The 13466-nt window shown below is 40.5% G+C and overlaps 2 protein-coding genes across 3 annotated transcripts in view; both read left to right on the top strand.

Annotated features, from left to right (window-relative positions):
• The first annotated feature begins 957 nt into the window (after positions 1–957).
• nkx3-2 (NK3 homeobox 2) lies at positions 958–4089 on the top strand. The gene is made up of 2 exons (XM_010743028.3): positions 958–2100; positions 2827–4089. Exons 1-2 carry the CDS (start codon positions 1728–1730, stop codon positions 3249–3251), a joined length of 798 nt encoding a protein of 265 aa, XP_010741330.1. The 5' UTR covers positions 958–1727; the 3' UTR covers positions 3252–4089.
• A 5182-nt stretch (positions 4090–9271) lies between these two features.
• The window catches only part of rab28 (RAB28, member RAS oncogene family), a 29387-nt gene continuing 25192 nt past the window's right edge, over positions 9272–13466 (top strand). Inside the window, exons 1-2 of one of the 2 annotated variants that reach the window (XM_027284263.1) lie at positions 9272–9444; positions 9607–9707. In XM_027284263.1, coding sequence (XP_027140064.1) covers positions 9633–9707 — 75 coding nt within the window. In that variant the 5' untranslated portion in view covers positions 9272–9444; positions 9607–9632. The other variant, XM_010743027.3, reaches the window with a different exon arrangement.

A 13466-nucleotide genomic window follows, 5' to 3' on the forward strand; every position in this document is an offset into this window, starting at 1 on the left:
CATATAAACTTAATAAAAGTTTCACCTTTGCGCGCTTAGCTAAGCAAAAAGCCAATTCTTCACGATATTGACTAGAATATGATATTAAAATGCGTTTACATTTTTACTGGCTGGTGAATAAAAACATCAGAAAAGTTGTGAGATCTGTTTTGTGGACCAGCGACGTGGAAGAACTGCAGAGGTCAGGAACAGAATCTGCTGCGACAGATGTTTGCCCACTGAAACTCTGAGACAGAGCTGAGACCCGCTCTTCATGTTTAATATAAAAAAGTGTCTGAAAATTATTTCATAATCGTCACGTACGTCGTTTCTCAGGCGTTTGGAGCTCTATGAACAGAGGATCAACATCAGGTAAAAGAAAACAAACACGTTTTACTTTTACGCAGCAAAGAATGCCCGTCTGAGAAAGAAACCTCACACACAAATCCACTTCATAAGAGTCAAATATTGTGCTAAGACAGATAGATAATTCAGTTATCATGTGTCAGATTTTTTCAGGAACAGACGTCAGTGTTTATGAGACGCTGTCCACGCAAACGGACCCTGAAACATATTAAAAGGCTGTAAACTGTTAACACACATTTAACAACGTTTAATGTTACAGACTCCATATTACAGAATATAGAGTCAACAGTAGGTCAACTTACTCATTTTTTAAACTTCAATTTATTCACTGCAAATATATATTTTTCGCACAAGCCGAGGCCTACCTGGTCATGGCGATTTAAGATGCAGGCTGTCAAGGAAGTGACAGAAAATGAGCACTTCAGTGACTTTACAGGTTTAATGAAAGTAGACAGAGTGAATCGTTGATAACTTGACGCAAGCTGGTCAGTGCCCAAAATGTCACCAAAGGGAGAAAAAAAACGTCACATTACGCACCGGACTCCCATCAGACCTGTCTGGATAATGAAGGGTTAAGTTTTGAAAAGATGACATATCCTACGAATTTATTGTCCTGGTGCTGCGTTCAAGGGATGCAGGGAAAATAGGAGACACGATTTTCCCGTTTTATTTTCCACTAGTGTTACTGCTAAAATCAGCTTTCTTGTGATCTTGGACTTTTACGCACAGGACTTTGCGTTTTCTGGCTGCGTAAAATTTGAACATTACCCGCACAGAATATTCTGCACTTTAGCTAAATTAATCCTGAATCATTCATCAAAATGAACAAGATATTTTGCCATCAGAAGCCACGCAGAGACAAATTTCTCCTCTGTTTTGCATGAAGGTTCAGTTGGAATAAGTCTGTGTGGTTGTAACCTACATGTCAGTTTAACCTCCTGTGAGAAGCTTCGACCAAACTTTTCTTGAACTTTTTCCCACCCGGTTGAAAGCAGCATGACGTCGTTTACAGTGTCCAATCGTGAAACGGCTTTCCTCATGTCCGGGCCAATGGGAGGCGACGAGGAGTGCCTGTCAGTCACAGGTGAGGGTGGATGGTAAAAAAAAGTTGGGTGAAAAGGGCCGGAGACTGGAGTGAGCCCGGGCTGATGGCAGAGCTATGCGGAGGAGAAGCATCGTGCCTGCGGATGTAGCAGAAACTTTCCACGGCTTCTCCCGCGGGGATGCGACCAAGAACCAACACTGGAGGGAGAAAAAAGTTAAACGACCGCAGTGCTCCACGGAGGGAGTAGTCTAAAATGTGGATGAACTGACATTTCCTCCACTAACCGGGCCGGTTAATTACTCAACTAAAAGAACCGAGTAAACTTTACGTTTTGAAAATGGCCGTTCGTGGCAACTCACTGATGCCTTTCTCGATCCAAGCCATCCTGAACAAAAAAGACGACAGCCGACACTTGCCAGATTTGGACATGTGCTTCTCCAAGTCAGCGTGCTGGAAAATATTTGGGGAGATGAACGGCGGGTCTCGGAGAGACGAGGGGGAGACTTGTGAGCCGACGGACCAGAAAAGCTACGACTCAGACTCGGGACTCAGCGATGACAACGACAGCAAGACTGCGGCCGTGTGCAAGTCGGAGAAAGACGGAGACCCTGCGTCCGATGTGCCGGAGGAAAGTTTGCAGGAGGAGACAGACCACGAGTCTGCAGCTGCGGAAAACGCAAAGAGTGACAGTGAACCCAATAATGCCACGGGTAAGTAGGACAGAAATGCTACAATGCAACTGTGCAGTACAGCTCTTTGATTTATATAAAAGCAACTTCAACTGTCTTCAAAAGTTTGACTAGAACTCTCTAAATCCTTCAGTTTATGGCTGCTGGTGCACTTTTCCAGTGTTGTGATTGTGTTATTGTAGGACATCAGGCCTGTCTGAAAATCTCTCCGCGTCCTGCTAACTTTTACGCACGAGTATAAATGGATGCCCTGGATCATAGTCCATCTTTGTCACCATGGAACTAATTGTTATGGATTTATTGTAGTCCTTTAGTTTTATTTATAATATATTTGCATAATTTAACTCTGGGCAAAAGGTACAAACTACCAGAAACATGCGGTTAATTGACGCATAAGGAAATATACTCCATCTCGTCCTAAATAAACATCTGCACACTAGCTGTGATGTTTAGGCCTGAATGAAAACTCTGATCAAATATTTTACACTTTAATTTGAGAACTACAGCATCCAGCAAGTTTAAATTGGTTCATGACAGTTTCTAACAACTTGCCAAAACAGAAAAATGAACAGTCTTCTGCGTAAACGTATGCACACTTACTTAAATTTTGATTTTTCATCAGTCACATCCAAGAAAACACACACCGAGCTCACCTGAAACCAGCACGTAGGATTCCAGCTGTACTAGAATAACAAACACATACAGGAATTTACTTGCATGTTGTATCTGCCTGTCTCCTTCACTCAGACTCCAGCACCCTGGACGAGAAGAGCCTGGATCAGCCCAAACAGCGGAAAAAGCGCTCCAGGGCCGCCTTTTCTCATGCGCAGGTCTTCGAGCTGGAGCGTCGATTCAACCACCAGCGGTACCTGTCCGGGCCTGAGCGGGCAGACCTCGCGGCCTCCCTGAAGCTCACAGAGACTCAGGTCAAGATCTGGTTCCAGAACCGTCGGTACAAGACGAAACGCCGCCAGATGGCCGCCGACTTAATGGCGTCGACCCCTGCGGCCAAAAAGGTGGCGGTGAAAGTTTTGGTGCGGGACGACCAGAGACAGTACAGCCCGGGAGAGATCCTGAGGCCCCCGCTGCTCTCCCTGCAGCCGTCCTACTATTACCCGTACGCCTACTGTCTCCCTGCATGGACACTCTCTGCATGTGCGGGGAATCAGTGAGAACTCGGTGATATTTATTAATTTTTTGTTTTTATTATTTTCCTCCCAGGAAATTAAACTAACTATATATTTTTATCTGACAAGAGGAGGAGACCTGAGGGGACTGTTCATCTGCTCAGCATTTCTGAATTGAACTGCCTCATCATCGTGTTGTACAGGCCAGACCAGGGGTTCCCCAACTTTTTCTCCACATCCTCAGAGACTTAAAAACGACTCCTTCTTTCTTGTTGTAAGAGTCTGTGCGGAGGAGCCCCGTTAAAGAAGAGATTTCTCATGATTTAGGCTATCTGAACTGTAGATGAACGGGGAGACTGGACCTCCTTATAAAATGTCAGTATGTTAACCTCTGGGGAGTGACAGTAATAACTTTAAAGTATTCCTCTCTTTACTCGGGAGCCCCTCAAGGACCTCTGATCTCCCCCTGGGCCCCACTTTAGGATCCGAGGGGGTGGGGGGGCCTAAACAGACTGAAAATGTCACCTTATGTTGGTTTATATTTTACATGCGCCTTCCTACCTCTGCAGTGATTGGAAATAGGCATATTCCATTGACTTTTCACATAACTCTGTTACAGGTTGTGTTTTTTTTTCTTGCTGTGTTTGTAAAGGTAAGATATTTCAGCACTTTTGAACATATACGTTACATTATTTCAATGTAAAAAAATGCATCATGGCGTGGACGTGTGAGGGGCGGTTTCTTGTGTTATTGGCAGGAAAGTGAACGTGTGGCGGGAAGCAAACAGACCAACTTCTAATTGAAATGTACATTTGTGTTATTTTTGTGTTAAATGACTGTTTAGATCGAAAAAAACATTAAAACATATCAGGCATTACCATCATTTGGATGCAATTTTATTTAAAGGGTTTTAAGTGGAATATTTGGACGCTGGGGACATTTTTTTATTTGATAATAATAATAATAGAGCATATTTTACCAATAATCCTCTAAGATTTGACAACACATTCATTATTTAAGGAGACACTGGGGAACTTCAATTTGACAGAAAAAAAATGAAAATACACTTTAACTATTATTATTATAATGCTGCCACAATTTGGATTTTATAAAACTTTCTTTTTTGGGGGGATGTTTTGCACTCCCAAAAGACACCTCAAAGATGAAACAAATTAAACATGGCCTACATATAAGACTGAAATAGCCTATAAACACTTACATTGTCATTTCGTCATTAGCAGCCTGGTTTAGGGCATTTTTTTGTGTGTTTTTGAGCATAAACAAACAAAGCCCTTTAAAACAAGAATGGCCAAATATGCAATAACAAGAAACGCGTCATTTTCTAAACCAGCCTTCTAAAAGTTATTTTGTCTCGAGTCCTAAACTTCTCAGTCGTGTTCGTGCTACACACGCAGACCTTGTAGGTGTCATCTGGGCCACTATGACTTTCTTCCCAAAAACACCTGTCAAACAATGATGAATAGCTCTGTGATTCCCGGACAGGGCAAACTGACAGCTACCTTTAGGACTGCATGTCAACACAAGGAGAGGAGTATTCCGGGGTTAAGGAGGCCCATGTCACTGCGCCTAAATTAAAGTCAAAGAAGAAGAAGAAGAAGAAGCAGGAAAGGCTGTAGGCAGATAGCAAACGATATATATATTTTTTCAAACAGGAGAATACTTAAAGCGAGGCCCAGTCATGGAATTGAAGTATTATTCGGTCTGCAGTTAACAGCCTGGATGTTAAGTCGGGGTCAGCAGGGAGCTGCTGTGCGTTAGCCATCCATCTTTGGGCTTATTAAATACATCCCTGCACACATTGTGGTATGCTCTGCGCCATAAATGAATACACGTATTACGCGTAGACTCATATATGGATAATGAAAGCACCAAAGACCCAAAGTAACACAACTGGGAACATCTGTATTTTAGCACTAACGACACTGCGCTTTTACGCACACATACGCACCAGCACCCGGATATATGCAGGGCTTTTGGTTACCCCATCTTCTGTATGATAAAAACAGAACGGCGCCTATATGTCCTAAAATCTGATCTCCTTGATGCAGGTATACACGCTGCAAGAGGCCATCTACAGCTTCAGTGATGCTCCTTATTGGCTGGTCTCAGGCTTAAAGGACAGAGAGGGATATTGGGGAGTGGACCGTCCCACATAACTTCCTTTCATACCTGCATGTGGAGATATCTGATATAGAGGGACATATCTCGGCTGTTTTTCCTTTCAACCTGCGATCGTTGAAATGAAAACACCCCCATCGGTGTGTGTGTGAGTGTGTGTGTGAACCCCATTCCAGCGTCTCCCCGTTATTTGACTTTTTCATAATTTAGTGCGTGGGAAATATTGTATTCATCATTTATGCTGTGACTGTAATCCAAATGTTGACTCAGTTTTCTTTTTCCCAGCGAAAAGAAAACTAATTTTAAAAGGAGGCTTCAACAGAACATGTATTTTATTTGCACCTTGTTACATCTACTAAATAAGTTACGCACATTAAGGACGTTTTGCGCACAAGTACTGTTGTCCACATTATTCTACAAAAATAACTTATTTTTAATACTTTTCAGCACAGTGTTTTCTCTACACGGATTTTGGGAATATTGAGGTTAGAATTGCAGTTGCTGGAATTACGATTTTTCCAGCAGACACTTTGTTCATCCCCACAACCTTAACCTAAATCTTCATGTGATTTCTTTGTATTTGTCCTTTATGTTGAAGTTACATTGAGCTCCTGTTTTCTGCCTTAAACTGATATGTATGTATGTGTCAAGGACATTTCAGCCGTTTGCTCTTCACTGTTATACCTAGCAGTAATTATTTTAATTTGCAGGGAGTGTTACCAGTTGTTATTGATGATAGAAAATTGGCGACATTATTTGACACGTTACACAGAGCCGATTTATGCTCTACTTAACTTAACTGAACGTTATTTACAACTACGACTACTGCTGGGGTCCCATTTTGGTTTATTTGCGTCTTTTTGTAGCGGAGCGACCGCAGAGAGACTCAGCGTTTGGGAAGGAATTAATGGAACTATCAAATGTCCTTATGTCTCCGTTAAATGTCTCTGTATTTGACGGATTGCCACCAAATTACACTGTAAAGAAAGGTCAGTTTAAACAAAACGTTACATCTAAATTTTGTAGAATACAGCTGATTTTAATTGTCAAACTATTTCTGAATTTATCTTATTTTACGCGCTGAACATTCACATTCTCAACAAGTGATACGCTCACGCCACAAGGTATTTTTTCTTTATTAGCCTAAAACAAATACATAAAGATAAATGAATATTTTTCTCCCTGCAGTTTCAGGACACGTAACCTGTGCAGGCTTAATAATGATCATCCACCTGGCCGTGCGTAATAAACCAACAAGTCAAACAACAGGTTAAGTAATCACATAGAATTAAACACATGTGTGCCCTCAGGTCGGTTTTCACGTGTTTGGGCAATATCGTTTATTTTGCAACACAACGCACAAATGTTACATGTTGAACAGCGCTCTACTTTCCATTTCCATTTCAATGTAATATTTAGTCCACTACTATATGGTCTTTATTTGCTTAAATGTTATAGATCCGTGGCTATTTTTAGGACAAACAGAAAACCCATGTAAACATTTGACTCTCTCAGTCCGGCGGCATTGGACGTTTCCATGTCCAATTAGAATTATTGCGTTTCATAAATGTCGGTTCATTTTCGTGCAACATTTGAGCCTAATGCAGACACAACACAGTTAATTAGAAATGCTCGGACACTTCCCTCCTTCATTAATTCATGTTTAATCCTTTAGGCCCTATAAGATTTCTACAGAACAGAGAAGTGACAGAATTTTTCAAACTGCTGTCTCTCCACAAACAGTTTGTCCTTGGTCATTTTTGTCTACAAGCTGTTAAAAACAATTAGGCTTAATTTCCTTTCAGCGCTTTCTGACTGGCTGGGAAGCTGTCAATCACACCCTCATAAGCATTTCTTCTTGAGAGTATACTGTCCTGACAGTCACTTCCACCTGCTTCAAAGTGGCCCATGTGCAAATTCCTCTCCATCCCTCATGTTACAGCGACATCCTTCAACCTGCAGTGAAAAGCAAGTGTGAAAGACGAGGATTCAACATTTGGCCTGTAGCTGCACATTTTCGAGAAATATTACAAAACATATAACCTAAAGATGGAAATTAGTGCCATAAAAAAGACCTGTTACCAAACACTGTCACCAAATGACAGAGAAATGGTTTAAAACACAAGAATCCACAGATTGTTGTCGACATTGTGTTAATAAATGGCTCAGCATCACACTTGAGCTACAATTCACACATCTCAGAAAAGGCAGTAAAAATTTTATCTTGGAGATGCCTTTGTGTTCAGCTCCACAGATAAATAAACGTTTTAAATAGTAAAACTATTGCATACCACCCCTTTAATGTCTGCTCATCTATGACAGATTCATAAGTAACACATGTAAGTGTGCTGGAGTTTTAGATCACTGACACAAAGGTTTATCATTGTCATAATTCTATTTTTTTTACTTTACTGTAGTTTTGCTGCATGTTTTTTAATTATACTTTTAGTTTCAATGTATATTAAATGCCTAAAAAAATATATACACACTTATTATAAATGAACAAATAAAAGAAGAAAGTTCCTGCAGTTCATGCAGAAACATTAAACTAATTCAACCTTGTATCATGATTCTTCAACTACATTTCCCCCAGTGGGAATACATTCAGTTTATGTTTATGTTAAACATTGACTCTGAACGAATTGGGAATAATTTGCAAATACACTAGGGAGAAATGTCATGAAACAATTGTCTTAAAATGTTCTGTTTTGTCACTTTATCCAAGTCTGGAGCTGAATTTGCCAATAATAGTCATACTTCATTTGGTAAATACATCAGTGGGTCCTCCAGAGCAATCACATTACACAGCTGGTAAGATATTCCTCTGTGGCAAACTGGGACAGTGTTCAGACGTGAATTGAGTAGTGGAAAAAAAAGAGAAATAGATCTGTCTACCTACGGACAGGATGCCTCAGCAATAACGTTATGGTTATGAAAAGTTGACTAACACTGCAGGGTCAAGAGCAAAAACCCTTGAAGGATGCTAATTGTTTGTTGGCTCCCTTTATAACAGCTGATATCTGTTTTTTTTATTCAGGTAAACCTAAATCATCCTAATCAGGACCCCAATGATGTTTGATACAGTTTGACATGACCCAAAGTGCCCATGTATGTGCGTGTGTACATGTTTGTGCATGTGTACATGTTTGTGCATATGTACATGTTTGTGCATATGTAGGGATTATATGAATCGAGACAAGTAAGGTTTGAGTACATTATAAATCTGCTATATTGTCTGCTACAGTCAAAATGGATTTCCAGATGATAGCATACATGGGATATACCTGATGATAAGCTATTATACAGTATATAATATTAATATAGTCATATATTAATAGATATTAAATATTGCTAAGTTATTTGTGTAAGAACTGTACTACTAAAGTGAATGAGAATTCCAGATAATGCACTGAACATATGATATATGTACAGTATGTATTAATAAAGGCACACTTTGTAATACGATGTGTGTGTGTGTGTGTGTGTGTGTGTGTGTGTGTGTGTGTGTGTGTGTGTGTGTGTGTGAATTAAAAGAGAATACTTAAATAATGTTTTTACAAATTTAAATAATATATATGTAGTGGTAGCATTCAGTGAGTTGTGTGTGGTTGAGGTGGAGCTTTTAATTGCCTGGTAGTTCACTTTATAGCAGTGCATCATATTTCATAAGCGTGATCATATGTTGTTGTTTTTTGTGTTCATCTGCAGCTGTAGTGGAGTCAAAAGTAATAAAAAAAAATTCACCCCGAATTATGGAAAGGTAGAAGTAGCAGAAAATAGAAACACTGAAGTAACTAAAATACGTTTTTAAAAGCACAGCAGTGAATATTTACTTAATTTTGTTTTTTCCTAATGTTTTTATACTCACACTTTGACCTCTGTAGCCATGGCAACGACAACGCGTCACACACAGGACGCGACCACAGCGCCGGTGTTTGGGTTTCCGGCTCTGAACTTTTACTGTCAATGCAAAGGGATTTGTGTCGATACTAAAAAAATATATGCTCAGTAAAATGTCAAACCGTGGCCTTCGGCTTATCTTTTCGTAGGCTGTTACCCCCGTTTCAACCGAATACAGTGCGTGTGCGCAGCGGCGTGTGTGAGTGGATCATGCCGAGCAGAGCAGCAGCGTTAGAGTCAAAATGGCGTCTGCTTGCCCACTCCACTGTCGTTTAATCCATCTGTGATCAGCCTGAGAAACAGACTCAGAGACCTCTTACTATTTTCTAGTGCTTCGGTTTGTTTTTTTCTTCTTCCATAGATACAGTCAGAGCACGTTTTAGCGTCATGTCGGACTCGGAGGAGGACAGCCAGGACAAGCAACTTAAAATTGTAGTGATTGGAGACGGTGCCTGTGGGAAGGTGAGACCATCACAGACACACATGAAGTCACACACAGTCCCCGTCACTGCAGGAGACCGAGCTCAGACTCTGCATTCTCCACGGCAGCAGTGTCTTGCTGTCTGTCGCTCGTCTGTTTAGTCGCTGTCTGTTTACATTGCTCTTTCTGACGCTGCGCCGTCTTCCCAGTCACCATGGCGACCGACGCTAATATAGCAACGTCGGCTAACAGCTAACAACATCAGTGGCTAACAGTCACAGCTAACGTTAAAAGAAAACGTCGTAGTTGTTGTTGTTTGGCGTTATAGCGCTGATACTTCATGAGCTTTGCTTTGTCTTGTTTTCGACGTTTACAGGAAGAAGCAGAGCTCACACGGGTTGTCTCTAAAACAAAATGCAATACCTCAGTGTAAATGCTCTGTGACTGCAGTGCTAAAGTATCACTACAAGTCTTCCTGCTTTGGGAGACAGTTATACTTGTAAACACTGACTTTACCTCCATAGTACAATATAAACAGAATATTTTAGTATAATACATTATAGGAAATTGTCCCTTTTTACTCCAAGCATTTTCAACAATCCAACATTAAAACATTAATATTATTATCATATTATTATACGCATCAGAAACCTTACGTGGAATAGGGTCACAGTTATTAATTGTGCACATGTTAAGCAGTGAGAGGCTGACAGTGTTTTTTTTATTTTTATTTATTGATAATTACCATTAAAAAAGAGTCAAAATAGTCAGTTACTGATCATTACAATAATTCTAAGTGCAGTACATAAAACCTATTTTTGTACAGATACATGTAGAGAATCGTTTGAAGGGTTTTATATGTTGTTGACAATAAATCAACAACATATGAAGAGCTTAATTGGTTGTTTCAGCTGGATTTGACTCAAGAAATGTGAACGTGAGGAGAACGTTCTCGATAAGATTTAAGCCAGGAAGTTGTAGCTCACTTGTCTGTAGTTTGCAGTGACAGACGTGGACGTGTAGAAATCCTAAAAGTAGGCAGCAGACTTACGATTAACGAATGTAAGAAAATTGGTTCAGTTCAACCAGTGTTTTTACTAAAAACATGACAAAATAACTCTGTGATGATTTAATGACTGGCATTATGTCTGAGCTGCTAGTCTCACAAACATGATAAGATGTACGTTATTATAATAAAGAGTTTCACTGATCTCGGGGTTGAGAATAAGGGTGTTCATCCCACTCAGAGCTTGAGATGGCCGACTAGAGGAGAGCACTGTATGAAAACATACTGACCATAATTGTTAGGTAGTGTACATACAGGAATAACGTTTCTTAAATGGCAATGTGGACTGAAAACAACTTAATTAACTCAGTCTTTATCACACATTGTAATGACTGCTTGGTAAAATAAAGACAAATGTTAGGGTTAGTGCTCCCAGTCAAAATAAGACATAACATGGCCTATGTTATAGAGTTGATGGAAGTGTAGATGGAAGTCTGTTTTAAAGATAGTGTCATGGATTTAAATCTGACACAAATCTGTTGTTCTAAACCTATTAAGTCTACCCAGCCCTTAATCCACAGTGGATGTGCCTTTAGTTGTAGGCTGAAATGTGCTGACGGTGCTATGTTTTATAAAGCTCAAAGACTTGCACTGTAAAGTAATTATGTGCCATTTAGTTATGTTTTTGTTTGCCATACTAATCTTGGTCTGTTTAAATTACTAGTGTGAAGCTTCGTAAGCTTATGGCTTATTGAGGCTTGTTAGAACCGGCAGTCAGTGTCTTTTCCTGTCCCTGCTACTAGCTGCAACACCATACATCAGTAAGTCAGACAACTAAACTCACTGCTGGTGTGTAGCTTTTAAAATGTACGACACTTATGTGGCTAAATTAAACAGACGGCAGATTAATAACATCAACTTAAATTTTCCTTTCTGTTCAAATAATCATTTTAATTGTTTTAAATAGGAAGTATAGCTAGATGATGAATTTTCACAGTACCTATATTTGTCGTACGCTTTGGGACTGCTCGGGAAACTCCGGGTAAAGTGCTGCGCTGTACAGTATTACACACATTGTGACAGTTGCTTAGCCTGGCTCTTGTAGCTGGTGGTTGTTTTCCATCAGTATACCTCTCTTCTCCTAGCCAAGGACCCCCTTATGCATTTGGCTCCAGAGTGAGGCCCCATCTAAGAAAATTAGATCTGGACAGCCTATATGAGAAATGTTCCTGTTTTCTCAATTGATAGAGTAAAATAACCATGGGAAGAGAGTCATGTGTAGAGACGTTTTATGAATGTCTGAACAAATACCTTTTGTCAGTTTCATTGTCCCAGACTGTGGAATCTACAGAAACTTTAGGACTGCTGTTAGTCTGTTCTCTTTCAAAACTAGTGGACTGAATCCTTCAGTGTGTCCTTTTAAAATAATCTCAAAGATGTAGATTAAAAAGGTCTAACATCCATGACAGGGGATTTATTTTCCAGAGTCACACCAAACAATCATTTGCAGCAAAGCGGGGAGGTTGTCATGACAGTTCAGCTATGTTTCTTCTTCACTGCATCTCGAATCCCCAAATGAATGAGTATGAACATAAGGCAGGGATGTCAAGCGCTTTTCAGCTACACATCCCTTTTCGTAACTAATCTCTCCTTCCTCTGGGAGAAAGAAAATGAATGTAGCAGTAATGGTGAGACCCAATGAGAAAAATGAATGTTCTCATTCTGGAAAGTCGACATTTTCTTTTGGGGGAGGAGGGCAGAGAACACACACAACTCAGTTCCCAGTAGATACGCTACATTAATAACCCTCCTCACACTGCTGCCAGGTGTCAGCTCGTCACTGTCTGAATGACTTACCTGCTTGTCTGTTTTGGGCAAAAAACAGGAGCCCTGCCCCTCATTTTGAGCAGCCACTACTGACTGACATCTTGAATGCCGTTTCCCCCCTTATTAATGTCAATTTGCTCAGCAAATTGCAATCGGATCAGTTTTTCTTGGACAGCATTTTCGGTGGTATTTTTGCTTGTGGTTGGTTGTTCATTCAGACATATAGGGAGATGTGGGAAGGCTTGTCCACCTGAGCAAGATGGTTTTTAAAATATGGATGCTCACATTTAGCCAGACTCTTAAAGAAGGTGCTGGGCCTAACTTACACACACAGGTCTATTTTTCAACCTGAGCTAAAGGCCACTCTTACACATAGGGTAAAAAGGAGCTTTAGGTGCAGGTCCTGTACCTGTAATGGATTTGGCAGCCCAACAGTGTTATTTACAGTGAAACTCTACATCAGAATTTCAGCATTTATATCTGTCTTAACTGTTTAAGGAGGGTAAAGAGCCAGTTTTGATACGATGCTGCTGTAATGCACTGCATCTCTCATATGAGTTGCATCACATGGACATAGTCAGCTTGCCATATTTTTTTCCCTCTCTCCCAGTCTCTTGTTTCAGTAGAACTTCCCCCATTTCCCGGCATTGGTATCACTGGTGACCCTGTACTGTTCTCTGTTGGAGTGTCAGGATTACGCCAGCTTTTACATTCGCTGGTTAGTTCCAATTGTACGTTGGAAAAAAAGGACTACGTTGAGGGAGGAGAGCCAAGCTACTGGAATGCCAAGACAAATGGCCGACTAGGCCAACACGAGCATGTGGAATAAATTTTTGCTGTCCGAACTTGTTATTCCTGTGTTGTCAGTGATTGTTTGGGCTACTTAAATGGCCGATTTTCTCCTTGTTGCGTCAGTCACCTCTAGTAATTTTTCAGTCACTCTTGAGTCTGTGACATGCTCCGCCAG

Source organism: Larimichthys crocea, chromosome I (genome assembly GCF_000972845.2).
Source record: "Larimichthys crocea isolate SSNF chromosome I, L_crocea_2.0, whole genome shotgun sequence".
In the NCBI taxonomy this organism is placed as follows: Eukaryota; Metazoa; Chordata; class Actinopteri; family Sciaenidae; genus Larimichthys; species Larimichthys crocea.